This window comes from Salmo trutta, chromosome 26, assembly GCF_901001165.1.
Source record: "Salmo trutta chromosome 26, fSalTru1.1, whole genome shotgun sequence".
NCBI classification, from domain to species: domain Eukaryota; kingdom Metazoa; phylum Chordata; class Actinopteri; order Salmoniformes; family Salmonidae; genus Salmo; species Salmo trutta.
The window spans coordinates 29,183,435-29,206,256 of record NC_042982.1 but is presented as its reverse complement, the minus strand read 5'-3'; the positions used below and the strand labels follow the sequence as shown (position 1 = coordinate 29,206,256).

The window sequence follows — 22,822 nt, the reverse complement described above, 5'->3', positions numbered from 1 at the left end:
TCAGAGACCTGGCCGGGTGGTGCCAGAATAACAACATATCCCTCAACGTGATCAAGACAAAGGAGATGATTGTGGACTACAGGAAAAGGAGCACCGAGCACGCCCCCATTCTCATCGACGGGGCTGTAGTGGAGCAGGTTGAGAGCTTCAAGTTCCTTGGTGTCCACGTCAATAACAAACTAGAATGTTCCAAACACACCGAGACATTCGTGAAGAGGGCACGACAAAGCCTATTCACCCTCAGGAAACGAAAAAGATTTGGCATGGGTCCTGAGATCCTCAAAAGGTTCTACAGCTGCAACATTGAGAGCATCCTGACCGGTTGCATCACTGCCTGGTACGGCAATTGCTCAGCCTCCGACCGCAAGGCACTTCAGAGAGTAGTGCATACAGCCCAGTACATCACTGGGGTAAAGCTGCCTGCCATCCAGGACCTCTACACCAGGCAGTGTCAGAGGAAGGCCCTAAAAATTGTCAAAGACCCCAGCCACCCCAGTCATAGACTGTTCTCTCTACGACCGCATGGCAAGCAGTACCGGAGTGCCAAGTCAAGGACAAAAAGGCTTCTCAACAGTTTTTACCCCCAAGCCATAAGACACCTGAACAGGTCATCAAATGGCTACCCGGACTATTTTGCATTGTGCGCCCCCCCCCCCCCGCCCCCCCTTTTACACTGCACTACTCTCTGTTTATCATATATGCATAGTCACTTTAACTATATATTCATGTTCATACTACCTCAAATGACCCGACCAACCGCACATTGGCTAACCGGGCTATCTGCATTGTGTCCCACTACCCACCACCCGCCAACCCCTCTTTTTACGCTACTGCTACTCTCTGTTCATCATATATGCATAGTCACTTTAACCATATCTACATGTACATACTACCTCAATAAGCCTGTCTGTATATAGCCTTGCTACTGTTATTTTCAAATGTCTTTTTACTGTTGTTTTATTTCTTTCCTTACCTACACACACACACATCTTTTTTTCGCACTATTGGTTAGAGCCTGTAAGTAAGAATTTCACTGTAAGGTCTACACCTGTTGTATTCGGCGCACGTGACAAATAAACTTTGATTTGATTTGATTGACCTCTGCAATCCACCCTGGCATGCTGTCAATTAACTTCTGGGCCACATCCTGACTGATGGCAGCCCATTCTTGCATAATCAATGCTTGGAGCTTGTCAGAATTTGTGGGTTTTTGTTTGTCCACCCGCCTCTTGAGGATTGACCACAAATTCTCAATGGGATTAAGGTCTGGGGAGTTTCCTGGCCATGGACCCAAAATATCGATGTTTTGTTCCCCGAGCCACTTAGTTATCACTTTTGCCTTATGGCAAGGTGCTCCATCATGCTGGAAAAGGCATTGTTCGTCACCAAACTGTTCCTGGATGGTTGGGAGAAGTTGCTCTCGGAGGATGTGTTGGTACCATTCTTTATTTATGGCTGTGTTCTTAGGCAAAATTGTGAGTGAGCCCAATCCCTTGGCTGAGCAGCAACCCCACACATGAATGGTCTCAGGATGCTTTACTGTTGGCATGACACAGGACTGATGGTAGCGCTCACATTGTCTTCTCCAGACAAGCTTTTTTCCGGATGCCCCAAACAATCGGAAAGGGGATTCATCAGAGAATTACTTTACCCCAGTCCTCAGCAGTCCAATCCCTGTACATTTTGCAGAATATCAGTCTGTCCCTGATGTTTTTCCTGGAGAGAAGTGGCTTCTTTGCTGCCCTTCTTGACACCAGGCCATCCTCCAAAAGTCTTCCCTCACTGTGCGTGCAGATGCACTCACACCTGCCTGCTTCCATTCCTGAGCAAGCTCTGTACTTGTGGTGCCCCGATCCCGCAGCTGAATCAACTTTTGGAGACGGTCCTGGCGCTTGCTGGACTTTCTTGGGCGCCCTGAAGCCTTCTTCACAACAATTGAACCGCTCTCCTTGAAGTTCTTGACGATCCGATAAATGGTTGATTTAGATGCAATCTTACTGGCAGCAATATCCTTGCCTGTGAAGCCCTTTTTGTGCAAAGCAATGATGACGGCACGTGTTTCCTTGCAGGTAACCACGGTTGACAGAGGAAGAACAATGATTCCAAGCACCACCCTCCTTTTGAAGCTTCCAGTCTGTTGTTCAAACTCAATCAGCATAACAGAGTGATCTCCAGCCTTGTACTCATCAACACTCACACCTGTGTTAACGAGAGAATCACTGACATGATGTGAGCTGGTCCTTTTGTGGCAGGGCTGAAATGCAGTGGAAATGTTTTTGGGGGATTCAGTTAATTTGCATAGCAAAGAGGGACTTTGCAATTAATTGCAATTCATCTGATTACTCTTCATAACATTCTGGAGCATATGCAAATTGCCATCATACAAACTGAGGCAGTATACTTTGTGAAAATTAATATTTGTGTCATTCTCAAAACCTTTGGCCACGACTGTATATAGACTTTCTCTATTGTATTATTGACTGTATGTTTGTTTATTCCATGTGTAACTCTGTGTTGTTGTTTGTGTCGCACTGCTTTGCTTTATCTTGGCCAGGTCACAGTTGCAAATGAGAACTTTTTCTCAACTAGCCTACCTGGTTAAATAAAGGTGAAATAAAAAAATAAAAATAAAACACGCACCCTGGCCTCAACACGCACCCTGGCCTCAACACGCACCCTGGCCTCAACACGCACCCTGGTCTCAACACGCACCCTGGCCTCAACACGCACCCTGGCCACAACACGCACCCTGGCCTCAACACGCACCCTGGCCTCAACACGCACCCTGGCCTCAACACGCACCCTGGCCTCAACACGCACCCTGGCCTCAACACGCACCCTGGCCACAACACGCACCCTGGCCTCAACACGCACCCTGGCCTCAACACGCACCCTGGCCTCAACACGCACCCTGGCCTCAACACGCACCCTGTTCTCAACACGCACCCTGGCCACAACACGCACCCTGGCCTCAACACGCATCCTGGCCTCAACACGCACCCTGGCCTCAACACGCACCCTGTTCTCAACACGTACCCTGGCCTCAACACGCACCCTGGCCTCAACACGCACCCTGGCCTCAACACGCACCCTGGCCTCAACACGCACCCTGGCCTCAACACGCACCCTGGCCTCAACACGCACCCTGGCCTCAACACTCACCCTGTTCTCAACACGCACCCTGGCCTCAACACGCACCCTGGCCTCAACACGCACCCTGTTCTCAACACGTACCCTGGCCTCAACACGCACCCTGGCCTCAACACTCACCCTGTTCTCAACACGCACCCTGGCCTCAACACGCACCCTGCCCTCAACACGCACCCTGTTCTCAACACGTACCCTGGCCTCAACACGCACCCTGCCCTCAACACGCACCCTGTTCTCAACACGTACCCTGGCCTCAACACGCACCCTGGCTGCCCTCTTCCCAAATCTTTGATCTCTCCGCTCACTTTCCTGAGGCAAAACAAAGAAAGAGAGTGTGTGTGTTGTCTCACTCCACTATAGTGAAAAGCCAGGCTCAGACTGATTGAACTTCTGAAAGCTGGGATAGCGATCTTGGTGAATTGATACTCAATATCTCCTCTGAGAGTTTAAAACTTTGGCTATGATGTCTTTAACAGCCTTTTCTACTATTGCTAAGTGTTTTTTATGTGCTTGTGAATTTATCACCTCCTCTGTGTGTGTGTGCTCCCAGCTCTCACAATCTCACGTCAGAATTAGACGTTCATCCATGTTCCACAAATGTCACATTTTGAAGTTGTTCCAAACGTCAGCATTCAAAGTGTTTAAGGTTAAGTTTAGGATATTAACTCAGCATTATTAAGGTTTGGAATTAACTCAGAATAGTTAAGGTTTGGGATAGACTTAAAACAAAAATATCAAAAACCACTTTCTAACTATAAATTCGAACTTGCAACCTTTGGAATCAGAGGCAGATGCTTACGTTTATCCACCATCCCCATCGCCCTAGCAAATCTGAAACCTACTTGAAGGTAACAGCATTCACTGTTACCCCTAGCGACCAGCTTCCACATCATCTCCTGATGTCCTCAGACATGGATGGATGTCGAATACTGACTTGTATGTGTGTGTCCTCACAACCAGTCTTGCAGAATGTATATTCCTGCCTGTCTAAAAAAATCTTCCATACCATTTCCATCCCTCTTTCTTCCATCTCCCCATTTTTCTGCATCTTTATCTACCCCTCTCCCCTCCCTCTGCACACTCCCCCATCCTCTCTCTCTCCCTCCCTCTCTCCTCATCCTCTCTCTCCATCTTCCTACCTGTCCCTCCCTCTCTCCTCCCCTACTCCCTATTGATCCATCCAAAGTCATGAGTCACAGAGCGAAATCATCTCCCTGATAGATGGGTGTCTGAAATCAATCCAAAGAACTTTAGGAAAGAACGACAGAATGAAAGAAGAGCATCTCAAAAGAGAGAGAACCCTTTGTCTTATCTCAGTGCTGTAATCATGGATTCCATCTTCTGTCTCATCCCCTCCCTCTTCCTCTCCTCCTTTTCTATTGACAGCCAGGCTGAGGCTCCACTGGGGAAAAAGGAAGAGAGGAAGACAGGGCAAAAGGGAAAGAGAGACCAAGACCCAGAGATACACAGACAGAGAAACAGAGATAGCCTCTGTGTTCCCTAACTCTGTAAAGGTAAGGGTAGCAGAGGAGACATACAAGAGGCAGTGTGTTCAGGAGAGCCCAGGGCATTTGGGCTGCGTTACCCCTTTAGCCCTCTAGTGGGTGCCCTCGCCCATATCAGGCCTGGAGGGACATGGCCATCTGAAAGACTCTTCTCTCTACCACCTTCCACCACTCCCTCTATCAGTCTCTTTTTTCAACAACGTAACACTAATCAACTCTCGTTGCCATGGAGAAGACATACTCCCTCACAGCCCACTACGATGAGTTCCAGGAGGTCAAGTATGGTGGTCGCTATAGCAGCGGCACCCTTAGCAACGGCATGAGCCTGCACTTGGGCGGGAGCCTAGACCGAAACATTGGGCGGGGCAGAGCCAAAGGGGGCGGGGCCAGTGATCGGAGTCGGGACCTGAGTGGCATCAACAGCAGACAGGGACTTCCTCGTTGGAGCCGCAGGGAGATCTGCCTGCTCTCTGCTCTGGTGTTTGCTGTCGGGATGTGTGTCATCCTGGGCAGCATGCTGGCACTCAAATACATCTCCCTGGACTTCCAGCAAGAGGCGCACTGCAGACAGGACTGCCAGAAGAAACGCTCGTTAGTCCGCGCCGCACGCTTCATCCAGGCCAACATCGACCCCACCATCCAGCCCTGCCAGGATTTCTACAGCTTTGCCTGCGGCGGCTGGCTACAGCGCCATGGCATCCCAGAGGACAAGCTGAGCTACGGTATCATCACCGCCATCGGAGAGCACAACGAGGAGAAGCTACGACGCCTCCTACTGGAGCCCGTGCACCGGCACACCGTGGACTCGGCTGAACGCAAGGTGAAAGAGTTCTACCGCTCCTGTGTGAACATCCAGGAGATTGACAAGCTGGGGTCGGGGCCCATGACGGAGGTGATTGACAGCTGTGGCGGGTGGGACCTGGTTGGAGTGCCCTCTGGTGGTGCGGGGTGGGAGAGCAGTACTGCACCAGCCAGACCAGACTTTAACGAGCTGCTCTATAGGACCCAGGGGGTGTACAGCACTGCGGTCTTCTTCTCTCTGACTGTCAACGTAGACGATAAGAACTCCTCACGCAACGCTATCAGGGTAAGAGTTTATCTGTCAGAGTGTCTCTGCGTGTGTGAACACCTTACTGTTTATCATCTGACTGATATACCATCTGTTTACTTACATGTCTGCGTTGATTACACATGTTCATATGTGTTCTCTTGACTGTGATCGTATGTGTGTATTTGTAGATTGATCAGGAGGGGCTCACATTGCCTGAGAGGACTCTGTACCTGGGGCAGGATGAGGACAGTGTGAAGGTAAAAGATTACTCCCTCCCTCTCTATCCACCACTCCATCTCTCCATCTGTTCACTTATCGACCAATTCCTTTCTTCTCCATCCATCCACCTGTTTGTTCCTGTCATCTCTGTTCCCTTTGTTATCCTGTTTGCTCTGCCACATGTCACACTGCTGTCCATTGACCATTAATGATGATGTCATGGACAGATCCTGGCGGCTTACAAGGCCCTGATGGAGCGTCTGCTAAGCATGCTGGGGGCTCACAATGCCACTCAGAAGTCCAAAGAGATCCTACAGCTGGAAACACTTCTAGCCAACGTAAGTGTGTGTGTTTGTGCGTGTGTGTGTCTATATGTGTGTGTGTGTGTTCAGTTGTAATGTTTATTCCCCTCTGTTTCAGATTACTGTGTCTGAGTATGATGAACAGAGAAAGGACATCAACACTATGTACAACCGCATCACCCTGAGACAACTACAGCGCATCGCTCCTAGTGTGAGTACCACACACACACATCTTTATATCTGTATTGTGTGTGTGTGGGCAGAAGTGTGATGGATTAAGAGCTGATCTCGAGCAGAGCATTGTGAAGTGTGTGAGTAAGGCGGGGGGCCATTCTACGCCCCGTGAACCTCTCATACTCACGCCTCCGTGGCTCAGCGAAGCTGTCCGCCTTCCGGGGCTAGAAGGAGACCAACGGGGGGCTACGGAAGGAAGGAGAAAGAGGGTAGAGGAAGGGAGAGGACGGGATAAATAGAAGTCGACGGGGGACTACAGAAGGAGGATAGAGGGATGGAGGGGGGAAGAGGAGAGCGAGGGGAACTGATGGGGGGCATATGGAATGAATCTGGGGGAAAGAAGGACTGAGGGGGGTGGGGAAAGAAGGACTGAGGGGGGTAGAGAAAGAGGGAGGAGAGGGGGGAAGACATGAGGGGAGAGCCGTAAGGTGACTTGGAGAGCAGCAGGAAACTGATGGAGAATTCAGAGCTGCTCCATCACTTCTGATTGGAGAAGAAGGGAGGGGAGTGAATGGGGGAATGGACATGGACGGAGAGAGAGAGATAAATGAAGTGAGCACTAGCATCACTGATAAAACGAGAAAAAGAAACATGAGAGAAAAAGGAAGGAAGAATGAATGAATGAAAGAAAGAAATGTAAAAGAGATGATCAAAAAGGTGCAAATGGAGAGTGAGAGAGATTATTTTCCTGCTGTAGCAAACTGGTTTAAATTAAGATCCTACATCAGAACACACTCAGACAGACATGGTCAAATAGGGGGATGTCAATTACATTCATACTGATTTATCCCTCTCCCACTCTCTCTTTTCTGCTATCCCACTATTGCCTGTTAAAAATAGTGGGAGATTATGAGACAATTTGGGATTACAGGGATGCTGTATGCTCAGTAGTTAAAGAGGAACTTTGTGTTGTGGATGACCTAAGCTATGAGCAGATTTTTTTATGGCTTTACCTTCTTGTTATCCTCTATATATCTTTGATATTGTGGAGGCAGCATTTACACTTTCCTTACTGGTACAATAAAGGTTTGTTGGAATCCCCCTTCCTTTCATCAGAGCAGGGTGACAACAATCCTGTTTTCTTATCTTGTGTTGTGGAAATTTCCACCAGGGACTCCAAGTTAATATTAAATTTACCATCTCCATCTCTTCATTCAAAGACTCAATCATGGGCACTCTTACTGACAGTTGTTGCTGCTTTGCGTGATGTATTGTTGTCTCTACCTTATTGCCCTTTGTGTTGTTGTCTGTGCCTAATAATGTTTGTACCATGTTTTGTGCTGCAGTGTTGTGTTGCTACTGTACCATGTTGTTGTCATGTTGTGTTGCTACCATGGTGCATTTCCATGTGTTGCTGCCATGCTGTTGTTGTCTTAGGTCTCTCTTTATGTAGTGTTGTGGTGTTTCTCTTGTCGTGATGTGTGTTTTGTTCTATATTTACATTTTTAATCCCAGCCCCCATCCCCGCAGGAGGCCTTTTGCCTTTTAGCAGGCTGTCGTTGTAAATAAGAATGTATTCTTAATTGACTTGCCTAGTTAAATAAAGGTTAAATAAAAAAAATTCAATACAATTATTTTTTATCAGCAAGCTGGAGAGGTTCCAACAAACTTAATGAAACCAAGTAGTACACGTCGGTCGGGAGATCCGCCGGGGCAGTCCCGTTAGTTCTCTTATATACTGCTTACACAGACAAATTATATTTGCATGATTTACATGATTCATTATTCATAATTCATTCATCATTAACGTTTGGTTCCTGCATGTAGCCAACCAATACCTCACAAGGCTTCTTATTTCCAAGCTGAGACCTTGAAACTGAGACACCCTTTTTGGTCCTCAAAGCAATGTTCTGGGCGTGCTGCCAAATTGCTTATACTGATAGTGAGGATTCCTCACAGACACAATCAATCGGTCTCTTGCATGAACACAATTGAATTGGTTATTAGAAAAGCACAAACAGAATTTTCTCTCACACTTGCAAAAACCTAAAACCTCTATTCTCCTATCCCTCCACTCCTCTCCCCCCTTCCTCTCCTCTTCTCCTCCTGCCCTCTCCTCTCCAGCTGCATTGGAAACGTTTGTTGGACAGAATCTTCCATGATAACTTCTCTGAGGATGAAGAGATCGTGGTGTTGGCTACTGACTACATGGAGAAAGTCTCCGAGATCATCAAGACCACCTCCAAAAGGTGAGAAAGGGAGGGTGGGAGGAGGAGAGGGAGGAAGGGTGGGTGGGAGAAGGAGGAGGAGGAGAGGGGTTGGGAGAAGGAGAAGGAGGGAGGGAGGGTGGATGAGAGGAGAGAGGAGGAGGAGGGAGGGTGGATGAGAGGAGGAGGAGGGAGGGTGGATGAGAGGAGAGAGGAGGAGGAGGGGTTGGGAGAAGGAGAAGGAGGGAGGGAGGGAGGGAGGGTGGATGAGAGGAGAGGAGAGAGGAGGAGGAGGGTGGATGAGAGGAGAGAGGAGGGTGGATGAGAGGAGGGGGGAGGGTGGATGAGAGGAGGGGGAGGGTGGATGAGAGGAGGGAGGAGGGTGGATGAGAGGAGGGAGGAGGAGAAGGGTAGATGAAAGAAGGGAGGAGGGTGGATGAGAGGAGGGAGGAGGATGGATGAGAGACAGAGGAATACTGTAAAGGTTAGAGAGTTGAATGAAAAATCCAGATGCTTGAGTTTAGTTTATGTAAGCATTTTTGTAAGAGTTGCTGAATTCATTTGTGTGGCCTTCGCTAGGGCTGTTTCTATACGTTGTCATATTGAAGTGTCATAGTGTGTATACATTTGTTTTTGAGTGTGTGTGTGTGTGTGTGGGTGGGGTGGTGGGGGGGGGGGTGTATCACTGGTGGGTGAACTTCCAGCTCTAATGTGAATGATCAGTATCGATCTGGACCCCCCCCCCCCCCCCACACACACACGGTGTTGTGCTGTCAAAGACAGCTGTTGACAGACCCCAGAGGTGTCTCTGGAGGCTAGTGGGAGTCAGGGTGCCTGTTTCTGACAGATCTCCAATACTGACTGGTGTTATACTCTACAGTTTACACCTGTCTGTCTGCAGCTGACTGACTCTCAGTTCATATAATTACAATTCATTTCAATTGATGTCTGTCTGTTTAGCTTTTTTCTCTTCTTTTTCAATACTCTACACCTCAACTTCCACCCTCCCTCATCCTTCATACCCCTTCCTCTCTCTCTCCCTCCAGCTCTCCCTCCAGCTCTCCCTCCAGCTCACCCTCCAGCTCACCCACTCTTATCTCCTTTTCTCCTTCTTTCTGATATCAGTTCTTGAGTGAGATGTTCTTTGAAATGAGAAAAAAGACACAATGGGGTGAGTGCACTCATAAAATGTCATGTTATCTAATATCAGATAATGTAATAATAATCTTATCAAAATGCTCTTTGCTATAATCACCCTTATTATCATCGCCATGGTGACAACCAGCATTACAGCCAATCCCCTGGAGGCTCAGAAGATTTTCTGTGTCTTTTCTTTTGTTGTTTTTCTCTACTTCTCTTCTTTATTTCTCCATCTCTCTCTCCCTCCTGGTGATTTCAGTAATAAACCCCTCTTTTCATGTTCCCTCCTCTCTGTTTTCTCCTTCTGCTGCTTCCCTCTTTCTACTGTCTGTTCTTTTTCAATCTGTCCACTCTCTTTTTCCGGTCTCGCTCCTCCACTCTGTTTTTCCCTCTGTTACTCCATCTCTCTCCCCTCGTCATCTTTCCTACGGTTTCTCTTGCTGCTTCTCTCTCATCTCTATCTCATTTATCTATGCTCTCTTTCATACCTCTCTCTATCCTCCTGTTGCTGTTCTCGGTTCTCTCTCTCCCTTTCCTCTATCTCTCCCCTGTTCTCGCTGTTTCTCTATCTCTCTGAATCACTCCTGCTGAGTCTATTATCTGTGTTTAATCAAAGGTTAGGGTCGCTGTTTCCGCTCTCCCTCACACACACACACACACACACACACACACACACACACACACACACACGCACACACACACTCACCACTGGGTGTGGCGGACTCCTGTTCCTACCGCCACCCACTGTGCACCACTTGTGCATTTGCATAACTGACGAGAAATGCCCCTGTGGGGTCTCACCACCACCCCCCCCACCCACAATACACACACACACAGATACAACCGAACATTCACACCTACATGAGAGCAATCCCATCGATATAAACACACACACACACAGACAGAGGGACACACACACCTATTTGGGACACACACAGTCCCATTTGGGCCCAGCAGGGGGTGAGGCAGTGACAGAGGGGTTTGACAAATGCCAGCCATATGTCTGCCTGCTTTATGGAGCAGCAGAGCTGAGGCCCTGGGAGGTCAATAATGCAGCCCAGAAACAGGCCTTCATCTGGACTCTAAACACGCTGGGGTGGGGCCTCACCATGGGTTACTGCCACTAACACACCACCACAAACTGCCTGGAGAGAGTGGGCGGGCAGACACACACATGTATAAAGTCAGAACATCTGCTGTCTCAGCCACTGCTTGTCACCAAGGGAGTACCCCAAGGCTCAATCCTAGGCCCTGTCGTGTCTTTGGCTATGCCGGATTAAGTGATATGACATGCTAACTTATAAAATTATTTCTCTGTAATTAATATTACCTGATTAAGCTAATCATGTAAATGTAATTAACTAGAAAGTCGGGGCACCACGGAAGAACGTTTATAGAGCCGTTATCTTCCGAATAAACTCTTAAAATACTTAGTAATATTTTACATCGATAGCAGTCAATATTAACCCTTATCTTATTTTCAGTCTCATAATGAAAGTTGTAAATTCTTGGCTATCTTCTCGAACCCTGGCTAACAAGTTGAATCAGCAATACAAAATTGGGTTTAATTATTTATTTACTAAATACCTAACTAATCACACAGAATTACAAATACACAGAATACAAATTATGTCATACAGAAAACGTCCCGGTGGACGGAACAGATATGACGGCTGGTTACACAAAGGAAAGGGGGTTGGGCTTGAATGAAAGAGCGGGAAGATTTAGGAACAGAGAAACAGCAGCTATGCTATCGTAAATACATTATCTTATGCATTCTAAATTACCGCCCATTTGGAAAAGGAAAATGCAATAAATATTTACTCTGAGCTGCGCTTCGGTAGATTGGTCGTAGATGCTGGCCGGGTTGGCCAACAGATCTTCCTGTAAACTCTTAAGAATGTCTCTGGTGGTAAATTGGATACGTGGTGGTATCTTCGTCCGTCTGTTAGACTGGATCCGTCATCCGTCCTTTCCTAGCCCCCGTCTACAGCGGCCGCTGCTAACTCAACGGCTAGGAAGTATCACTTCTGTAGTGAATAAGCTCAAAGTTCATACCATAGCTCACGCCGAGGTTGGCTTAGTTCTGTCCTTGACATGTGTGTCCTTCTAACGTAGAGGCTGCAGACCTCCCGTACTGGAACAACACTGGTTGTCGTCAAAGGCTTATATAGTGGAGAGGGGGGAAGGATGTGTTTCATCGTTTATAACCCCTCCTCTTCACAGGGGTGGGCCAATGATCAAGCAGGGCACTTTCCTTATGAAAACCCAAATCTCTCATTTGGAAGCTAAAATTACATTTAATCTCCTAACAAACAATTTCAATATCAAACATTTCAATTGCATAACAATTCCATGTGACTCTGATAACTAGAGGGTGTATACTTTCCCAGGGACAGTTTATGTCGTCCTGTCATCAGTCATAATGTCACAGATAACAACGAACTGACATACATACTCATTACGTTCTCAAGCATATTTCCAACTGGTTTTATTACCAAAATATGGTTCCTTTTCCCCATTTGTTTGATGTTCCCAGACTCTCTATATTTAACAGGACAGCAGTCCTTCAGTAGGGTCAGTAAGAGAGGGGAAGGGAGAAAGGTATTTATGGGGGGGGGTCATAAACCTTACCCACAGGCCAACGTCATGACAGCCCCATGCTCTTCTCAATTTACATCAACAACATAGCTCAGGCAGTAGGAAGCTCTCACATCCACATCCAAGCTGTATTTTGTCATATATATATATATATACTGCTCAAAAAAATAAAGGGAACACTTAAACAACTCATCCTAGATCTGAATGAAATAAATAATCTTATTAAATACTTTTTTCTTTACATAGTTGAATGTGTTGACAACAAAATCACACAAAAATAATCCATGGAAATCCAATTTATCAACCCATGGAGGTCTGGATTTGGAGTCACACTCAACATTAAAGTGGAAAACCACACTACAGGCTGATCCAACTTTGATGTAATGTCCTTAAAACAAGTCAAAATGAGGCTCAGTAGTGTGTGTGGCCTCCACATGCCTGTATGACCTCCCTACAACGCCTGGGCATGCTCCTGATGAGGTGACGGATGGTCTCCTGAGGGATCTCCTCCCAGACCTGGACTAAAGCATCCGCCAACTCCTGGACAGTCTGTGGTGCAACGTGGCGTTGGTGGATGGAGCGAGACATGATGTCCCAGATGTGCTCAATTGGATTCAGGTCTGGGGAACGGGCGGGCCAGTCCATAGCATCAATGCCTTCCTCTTGCAGGAACTGCTGATACACTCCAGCCACAAGAGGTCTAGCATTGTCTTGCATTAGGAGGAACCCAGGGCCAACCGCACCAGCATATGGTCTCACAAGGGGTCTGAGGATCTCGTCTCGGTACCTAATGGCAGTCAGGCTACCTCTGGTGAGCACATGGAGGGCTGTGCGGCCCCCCAAAGAAATGCCACCCCACACCATGACTGACCCACCGCCAAACCGGTCATGCTGGAGGATGTTGCAGGCAGCAGAACGTGCTCCACGGCGTCTCCAGACTCTGTCACGTCTGTCACATGCTCAGTGTGAACCTGCTTTCATCTGTGAAGAGCACAGGGCGCCAGTGGCGAATTTGCCAATCTTGGTGTTCTCTGGCAAATGCCAAACGTCCTGCACGGTGTTGGGCTGTAAGCACAACCCCCACCTGTGGACGTCGGGCCCTCATACCACCCTCATGGAGTCTGTTTCTGACCATTTGAGCAGACACATGCACATTTGTGGCCTGCTAGAAGTCATTTTGCAGGGCTCTGGCAGTGCTTCTCCTGCTCCTCCTTGCACAAAGGCGGAGGTAGCGGTCCTGCTGCTGGGTTGTTGCCCTCCAACGGCCTCCTCCACGTCTCCTGATGTACTGGCCTGTCTCCTGGTAGCGCCTCCATGCTCTGGACACTACGCTGACAGACACAGCAAACCTTCTTGCCACAGCTCGCATTGATGTGCCATCCTGGATGAGCTGCACTACCTGAGCCACTTGTGTGGGTTGTAGACTCCGTCTCATGCTACCACTAGAGTGAAAGCACCGCCAGCATTCAAAAGTGACCAAAACATCAGCCAGGAAGCATAGGAACTGAGAAGTGGTCTGTGGTCCCCACCTGCTGAACCACTCCTTTATTGGGGGTGTCTTGCTAATTGCCTATAATTTCCACCTGTTGTCTATTCCATTTGCACAACAGCATGTGAAATTTATTGTCAATCAGTGTTGCTTCCTAAGTGGACAGTTTGATTTCACAGAAGTGTGATTGACTTGGAGTTACATTGTGTTGTTTAAGTGTTCCCTTTATTTTTAAGCAGTGTATATATATATATATATATATATATATATATATATATATATATATATACAAAACACAGCTTGGATGTGGATGTGAGAGCTTCCTACTGCCTGAGCTATGTTGTTGATGTAAATTGAGAAGAGCATGGGGCCTAGGATCGAGCCTTGGGGTACTCCCTTGGTGACAAGCAGTGGCTGAGATAGCAGATGTTCTGACTTTATACATGTGTGTGTCTGCCTGCCCACTCTCTCCAGGCAGTTTGTGGTATATATATATATACACACACACTACCGTTCAAAAGTTTAGGGTCGTTTGGGGTCACTTAGAAATGTCCTTGTTTTTTGAAAGAAAAGCACATTTTTCATTAATAAATAGTACCCGCAAAACACCAGTCTCAACGTCAACAGTGAAGAGGCGACTCCGGGATGCTGGCCTTCTTGGTAGAGTTAAAGAAAAAGCCATATCTCAGACTGGTCAATAAAAATAAAAGATTAAGATGGGAAAAAGAATGCAGACACTGGACAGAGGAACTCAGCCTAGAAGGCCAGCATCCCGGAGTCGCCTCTTCACTGTTGACATTGAGACTGGTGTTTTGCAGGTACTATTTAATGAAGCTGCCAGTTGAGGACTTGTGAGGCGTCTGTTCCTCAAACTAGACACTCTAATGTATTTGTCCTCTTGCTCAGTTGTGCACCGGGGCCTCCCTCTCATCTTTATATTCTGGTTAGAGCCAGTTTGCACTGTTCTGTGAAGGGAGTAGTGCACAGCGTTGTACGAGATCTTCCTTTTCTTGGCAATTTCTCGCATGGAATAGCCTTCATTTCTCACAACAAGAATAGACTGTCGAGTTTCAGAAGAAAGTTTTTTGTTTCTGGCCATTTTGAGCCTGTAATCGAACCCACAAATGCTGATGCTCCAGACACTCAACTAGTCTAAAGGAGGCCAGTTTTCAGCTGTGCTAACATAATTGCAAAAGGGTTTTGTAATGATCAATTAGCCTTTTAAAATGATAAACTTGGATTAGCTAAGACAACGTGCCATTGGAACACAGGAGTGATGGTTGCTGATAATGGGCCTCTGTACGCCTATGTAGATATTCCATTAATAATCAGCCGTTTCCAGCTACAATAGTCATTTACAAGATTAACAATGTCTACAATTTGTGATCAATTTGATGTTATGTTAATGGACAAAAACAAGGACATTTCTAAGTGATCCCAATCTTTTGAATGGTAGTGTATAAATATTTTTATTATTATTTTTAAACCCCTATCCCAGCAGGAAGCCTTTTGCCTTTTGGTAGGCTGTCATTGTAAATAAGAATTTGTTCTTAACTGACTTGTCTAGTTAAATAATGATTAAATAAATAAAATAAATAAGTAAAATATACACTCACTCATAGATACACACACACACAAAGTCTGTTCTCACAGTGGGCACTCACTGAGTTTCTGTACCTGCTTATAGGCAAAAGGGTGTCAGTCAGTCTGTTCTTGCAGTGGGTACTCACTGAGCTTCTCTACCTGCTGAGAGGCAAAATGGTGTCAGACAGAGAAAGAAACGAACACACACATCTATGTTCCAGAACAGTACGTGTGCCCCTCTTGTGTTCCCCTCCGGTGTCCTCCTCCTGTCATTCAGACAGTCCAGATTTATGTGCAGCTCTGGCCCCTGTGTGTCGTAGTCAGAGGGAGAAGAAAAACTGCACACACTTTTTACAAGACCTCCTTTGTGTGGGTCTCATCTTTCTATCACCCTCAATTCATTTCTCTAGTTGTTTGCAAACCCTGTGCCGTCCAATCTCTTTCCCCCCTTCATCCCTCCCAGCCCCCCGACCCTCTCCCCTTCTCCCCACCCTCCTTCCCCCCTCTCTCCCCCCCACCCTCCTTCTCCCACCCACCCTCCCTCCCTCCTTCTCCCCCCCACCCTCCTTCTCCCCCACCCACCCTCCCTCCCTCCCTCCCCCCCCCTTTCTCCCCCACCCTCCCTCTGTGTGTAATGCCCATGTTGCTGGGTTCTATTGACAAGACCCAGACAACTGCATCCAATCCCATTAACCAGATGAGCTGGTGTCCAATGAGGCTGAAACAGTAATGACAACACCAGTGTCTCTTTACAACCTCTCCTCCTCTCCCTCTTATTCCCACCTTCCTCTCTGCTCATCCGTCTGTCACCATCACTCACACTCGTCTCAAGGGGAAGAGTGTGTGTGTGTGTTTAGACTGTGGGTAGGAGCTGTAGGACCATTATTACAGAGGGTAATGTCTGCAAGTATTCTGGAGGGACAATGTATTTTGTCTTAACAATGAGCTCCATTACAATCCAGTCTTCTAGTGTTTTTTTATTGCCAACCCATGATGATTCAGGGCTATTGTTTTATCATTAGAATACATTTAACTAAAGCCTTTTCATTTCTGTCTAATCTCCCAGGTCTCCTAAATCTACCCACCACCGCACACATCAACTCCATCTGGGATTAGAGTTTCACACACACAAGTCATCTACAACAAATGAATAAAACAGGTGTTTTATTCAACAGAGTAAAACAAACTCAAACACAAAACCAAGCGAAGCTGCAACACATACAACACATTGATCTGTACTGATTATTAGAGGTATAAAAGAACAAAGACATTGTCTCAGTCCTCCTTTCTCTCTCTTGCACTCCCTCTCTTCTCAATTGATTTCACTTCAGAAGTGCTTTGTTGGCGAGACACTTGGACTGCTTTAATTTAATATGCAGCGCACGCATCAAAAATAGAAACAGAAAACAACGTGGAACGGAGTCTCGCAGTAGGAGACAGGGCCACTTGTCCTGAGGGCAGAATGGATATGTTCACTCTGTGGGACCCCTCAACACATTAAGCACAACTTTACATTACTGTGAAGGGAAAAGAATGTTTGAATACATGAATGAAATATATGTTTTACTTCTACTCGTCTGAGTCACTCTTGGACCCTTTATGCCTCCTTTCTCTTTTCATTTTCTATCCATCACTCCTCTCTTCCCCCCACCCATACTCTGTCTTTCTCCTCTAACCTGCTTGTATCTCCTTTGCTGTACTCCCCCTTTCTCTTTGCCCACCTTTTCTGTCTTCACCCTTCTCCTATATTTTTTGCATTCATCTTTTTCCGGAAGTTTCCACATTGAATCTTTGAAGGGGCACTCCTTAATTATACAATAAAGCCTTGTTAAAGTCTAAAAGTCATCGTTCCCCCCCTCCTCTCTCTTGCCAGGGTTCTCCATAACTACATGCTGTGGCGGATTGTAGCAGCTCTCAGTGAACACCTGTCCACGGCGTTCCGGAGCACCATCCATGAGTTTTCCCGGGAGATTGAGGGTACGGAGCGTCAACTGGAGCTGGGGAGGCTGTGTTTCACCCAGACCAACAAACACTTCGGCATGGCCCTGGGAGCACTCTTCGTCCAGCAGCACTTCTCCTCTCACAGCAGGGCCAAGGTAGGGCAGCAACTATCTCTGTCTCTCACTCTCTCCTCACAGCAGTGGTGTAAAGTACTTAACTAGTTTTTGGGGTATCTGTACTTTTTACTTTTTTTAATTTTTGATTTTTTTTACTTTTACTTCACTACATTAAGAAAATAATGTACTTTTTACTCCATACATTTTCCGACACCCAACAAGTTGTCATTACATTTTGAATGCTTAGCAGGACAGGAAAATGGTCTGATTCACACTTATCAGGAGAACATCCCTGGTCATCCCTACTGCCTCTGATCTGGCAGACTCACTAAACACAAATGCTTCGTTTGTAAATTATGTGTGCCGCTAGCAATCCGTAAAAAAAAAATCAAAAATTGTGATGCCTGGTTTGGGAATTTGAAATGATTTATACTTTGACTTTTATATTATATAAAAGTAAAAAATAAGTATTTTAGCAATTACATGTACTTTTGATACTTAAGTACATTTAAAACCAAATTCTTTTAGACTTTTACTCAAGTAGTATTTTACTGGGTGACTTTCATTTGAGAGTCATTTTCTATTAAGGTATCAACGTTCACTCAAGTATGACAAATTGGTACTTTTTCCACCACTGCCTCACAGCAGGGCCAAGGTAGGGCAGCTTCTGTCTCTGTCCCTCTTTCTTTGTTTCTTTCTGTATTGGTCTGGTGATTCTGTATGAAGTAGAACTGAAAATGCGTCTCTTTCTCTTTCTCCATCCCACCCTAAGCCTTCCATCATCCTTCCTTATCCCTCTCTATCCTAGTCTGCCTCTATATAGTAGCTTGTTCATTCTAGGGGATGTGGTTTCCAATGGCATTCCTAACCCCTCTGACCCTTAACTTTATTTAAGCTCTTCATCATCTATTCCTCCTCCTCTCACTCCTCTCTTCCTTTCTCCCCCCTCTTTCCCTCTGTTGTGTTCAATGCCAACCTAGCCTCAACCCCCAAACCCTAGCCATTGTATGTAGGAATTTCCTTCATATGACTGCTAACCCATCCCTTCAGTTTCAGGTCTATGAAAAGTCCCTAGGAATAGGAGAGGGCGAAGGGTCCATCTGACTTTGGGCGTACCTGATACAGCTAGCTCTCTGGCCCACTCCCAACAGAACCCTTATAAACAACTGACCTCTGACCCCTGTTCTCTTCCCTCAGGTACAGGAGCTGGTAGAGGACATAAAGCACTCACTGGACCTCCGGCTGCAAGAGCTGGACTGGATGGATGAGGTGACCAAGGAGGCAGCCAGGGCCAAGGTCAGGATTCCACACTATCTCAAATAGGCCTACTGTAGTACAACGTAGGATCAGTGTAATACTGGTTTATTAAATCCCAATCTCAGTATGTTGTCTGATACTTTCAGAATGTAAAGTCTTAATCCTTTTAGAGCACTTGCTGAAACAAAAGTGCTCCAGTGTAATCCCATTATAACAGTCTGCTTGATTAGCTGGTCGTGTGAAGGATATGTTGGCTAAATATGTGCAGTCTCTTTCACTCTCTCTTCCTCTTTTCTCTGACCCTTTCCTCCCTTCCCTCTCTCAGCTGCAGCATATGATGGTGATGACAGGCTATCCAGACTTCCTACTCAAGCCAGAGCTCATAGACCAGGAGTATGGGGTGAGAGCACTTTTACTCTCACAGACGTACTCTCTCTCTCTCTCTCTCTCTCTCTCTCTCATTGACTCTCTCCATCTCTGTTATTTGTTCTCCAGTTTGATGTGGATGAAAATACCTATTTCAAAAACATCCTCAACAGTATTAATTTTAACATCAAGATGTCTGTCAAGAAGATCCACAAGCAGGTGGACAAGACCGCGTGAGTGATGCTTCAACTGCTCCAGATGTTCAGTCTCACAATAACACAACTACACACAGATTCAAAGTTCTATGCACCTCTTGACACAAAACCTTACATTTTATGACAAGAGTAATTGAAGTGAAGAGTATACAAGTGATGTACCTACAAATTGAAGATACCATAAGCTTGTCTTTTGTGTAACTGTTTAAAATGTGCTCCTAGGACAGAACTCAAAACTGATCTTGTGTCCGAACAAGCTGAAGCCCTCTACCCAGTACTGCCAAATCATGACTTCCTCAATCACAAATATACTCCTTTCATCATTAAGCTCTCCCTCTGCAGAGAAAACTTGCCCTCATCCCTCCACCTGTCTCTCCGCTGTCTGTAGGGCCATCAGTCTTTCCCACCAGAACAAGAGCATCTCTGAATTTCAATGTTATTAATTTGGGAAATGTCCTCAAATCGATGCACCTGGATTTAAAGATTATGACGAAGGGACTGTTTTCTTATGCAGACAGGAATTATCAATATTGGACTAAATATAGAACATTTTCACCTTAAAAAAAATAACAAATTGCCTGACACTTAAGTGTCTTTGTGTCTCTTGTTGTTTGAAGATGTTTAGTGAATGTAGGATTAATACATCTCTGATTGACTTTGTTTCCCTCTCAGGTGGCTCCTTCCCCCTCAGGCCCTCAATGCCTACCATCTCCCAAACAAGAACCAAATGGGTTAGTCAGTGTGTGATCCCATAGCACATCAACGCTCTTTGTATATACAAGATAACACACTCCTCCTCCTCTTCTTCTTCTTTCTGGTCCATCCATGTGATGAGGCACCCACACGCCCTAACACACTTATTCTGCATTCACTTACTTACACCAGCCCCCCCCCCACCCACACACACACACACACACACACACTGTCATCTCCCCTCAGTCTTGGCCTCTATTGGTGTCTGTATCTGCCTCGAGGATTTACTTCACAGAAAAATCAATGGTGAGTTACAGAGCAGGCAGCAGAGGACAGAGGGCCAGACAAACACAGCCATCAGCCACAAGAGCTAATGGTTACCCTACCTCCATCTACTCCTCTTATACTGTATCACTGCCTCCCTACCCCTCTCTTTATCTTCTGCTATCATCTCTTTCTTTACTTTTAGTATTTCCCGCTGGAATCCTTCAGCCCACACTGTACGACCCCGAGTTTCCACAGTGAGTACAACTCTGAATATTTTAATCAACTGCTAATTAAGACACTGATTAGTTGTATCAAGTGTGTTAGTTAGTAGCCTACTAGGCTGGAACGAAAGCCTGCACCCGCTGTACTGTAGCACTCCAGGACAACCCTTCTACAGCATTACCAATGCTTTCCTCCTACATTACCCCTCGTATTCTACCTCCAAACCATTCCCCTTTCCGTTAATGCTCACAGTTATACTGCAACCCTCAACTCTCACGGCACGGTATTATTTATTCACATACTTATTCCATTAGAAGTGATCACCACCACTCCACATAAACGACCGCTGCATCCACCCATGCATACTGATGAATGGAATATGATATTAGATGTGTGCGTGGTCCCGTTCCCTGGAGTTATTACTGCAGTAACCCTAACCTGCCATAAAGACTGAGGCTAGCCCAGCGCTGCCATCAGGCCCCAGGTAATGAAGCCTCACTCAGCCAGTTATTTTATTCAGGTTTGGAGGGCAACTCTCAGCAGGGTATCGACATCCTGTCAGAAAGTCATTTTCAGACTTAGCCATGTGGATAGCCCCGAGCCTCTGGCCGTCCCTGCATCGCATCAGTCTCCATCTGCATGGTCTGCCAGACTACACTAAACACTCCTCACCCACCCGGGTCAAGGAGAGGTGGCCAGGACGCTCACGCTCTTCAGTTATTAATAACAGTTAGATATGATATCAACAGGTCAGATTATGATGTATGTAATACTCTACTGTCCCCTTCAGGACGGGGGCTAGAACTTCAGGCTGAACAGAAGTTTTATCAGTTTGTGTTATTATAAATATACATTATGTTGATGTCCTCAAATGTTAAGTGATTAGTAACTCATCCCTCCTCCCTCTAGATCTCTGAACTATGGAGGAATAGGAGCCATCATCGGTCATGAGCTGACACATGGATATGATGACTGGGGTGAGAGAACGCTTCCTTGTCTTAAATGTGTCCTACAAAAGCCTAAAATCCAATAGGGTTTGAACAGTTGTAGCCTAACAGTAGTAAAACTGTAATGTCAGTATAATATCAGTTCTGAATAAGGGGTTCATGTCTTTTGTCCACATTGGTCATCCTAACTCAAGCCTCTTGCCCCCCATCTAAGTGGGTTGTCACTATCAGGCCATGCGGCAAGGTACGGAAGTTCCGCCTCCCCCTATCCCAACCAATGAAATCAGTCAAATGACTTCAGAGTAAAAGGCTATAGCCAACTGTACCTTGCAGCGTGGCCAAATAGTGACCCCCATGCTAAGTGATGTCATCTTACTCTTAGGGGGACAGTATGATCGCCACGGCAACCTGAAGCAGTGGTGGACAGAGGAGTCATACAAGAAGTTTCAGAAGAAAGCAGAGTGCATCGTTAAACTCTACGACAACTTCACCGTCTATAACCAGAAAGTGGGTGCATAGCATACCTTGTTATACTGCTTACTGGACACACACACTTGTAATGGGAGTTGTAATGGTATCTTTCCCCTGTGTGTCTGTAGGTGAATGGCCGTCTGACGCTGGGGGAGAATATAGCAGACATGGGAGGGCTTAAACTGTCTTACTTTGTGAGTGAAATCTTCCAATAGACTGTGCTAGCTGTCAATCATGACTGATTACTCTCTGTCAGGGCTCTATTCAATCCGCATTACGGAAGTTCAGCTTTAACGCATCATTGAAATTTAAAGGAAATGTTCCTGCTTTGGAGGAGACTGCATCCATGGTAAACGCTGCATATCGGCTCAATCGGAAATGATCTTTTAGTTTCTATCGCATTGAATAGAGCCCTCAGTCACTGTCTCTATGAACTAATGACAAGCTGTCTGAAAACCCAGGACTCAAATCTCGTCTCTCTCTCTCTACCTCTATCCATTTCTGTTTCACTCTCTCCATCTTCTCCAGGCATATCAGAAGTGGATCAGAGAACATGGTCCAGAAAGACCTCTCCCTGGACTCAAATACACACATGAACAACTACTCTTCATCGCCTTCGCACAGGTACAAACTATGTACAGACTGTTGTTTCGGCCTGGGAATCTTTTTGTTGTTGCAGTGGGAGTAGAGATTATATTTTTTTACGGCCTTTACTGCGAACTGTCTCCTCTCCTATTAGAACTGGTGTATGAAGAGACGGTCTCAGTCCATATACCTGCAGCTACTGACTGACAAGCACGCACCAGAGCATTACAGGTACATACACTTCCTCACTTTTCTGATGTGCATCAGCCAATCACAGGCCATACATAATATGAATCCCATCTCTGATTGGACCGTTATCT

General features: G+C 46.2%; 1 protein-coding gene across 1 annotated transcript in view; it reads left to right on the top strand.

The window, feature by feature from the left end:
* LOC115163612 (endothelin-converting enzyme-like 1) overlaps positions 1–22,822 on the top strand; it is a 29,893-nt gene that overhangs the window by 5,502 nt on the left and 1,569 nt on the right. Inside the window, exons 2-17 of the mRNA XM_029715638.1 lie at positions 4,537–5,742; positions 5,895–5,963; positions 6,153–6,263; positions 6,346–6,438; positions 8,526–8,650; positions 17,296–17,518; positions 18,677–18,775; positions 19,062–19,136; positions 19,232–19,335; positions 19,990–20,048; positions 20,480–20,531; positions 21,409–21,476; positions 21,829–21,953; positions 22,046–22,111; positions 22,446–22,541; positions 22,657–22,733. Coding sequence (XP_029571498.1) covers positions 4,882–5,742; positions 5,895–5,963; positions 6,153–6,263; positions 6,346–6,438; positions 8,526–8,650; positions 17,296–17,518; positions 18,677–18,775; positions 19,062–19,136; positions 19,232–19,335; positions 19,990–20,048; positions 20,480–20,531; positions 21,409–21,476; positions 21,829–21,953; positions 22,046–22,111; positions 22,446–22,541; positions 22,657–22,733 — 2,303 coding nt within the window. The 5' untranslated portion in view covers positions 4,537–4,881. The remainder of the gene's footprint in view (positions 1–4,536; positions 5,743–5,894; positions 5,964–6,152; positions 6,264–6,345; positions 6,439–8,525; positions 8,651–17,295; positions 17,519–18,676; positions 18,776–19,061; positions 19,137–19,231; positions 19,336–19,989; positions 20,049–20,479; positions 20,532–21,408; positions 21,477–21,828; positions 21,954–22,045; positions 22,112–22,445; positions 22,542–22,656; positions 22,734–22,822) is intronic.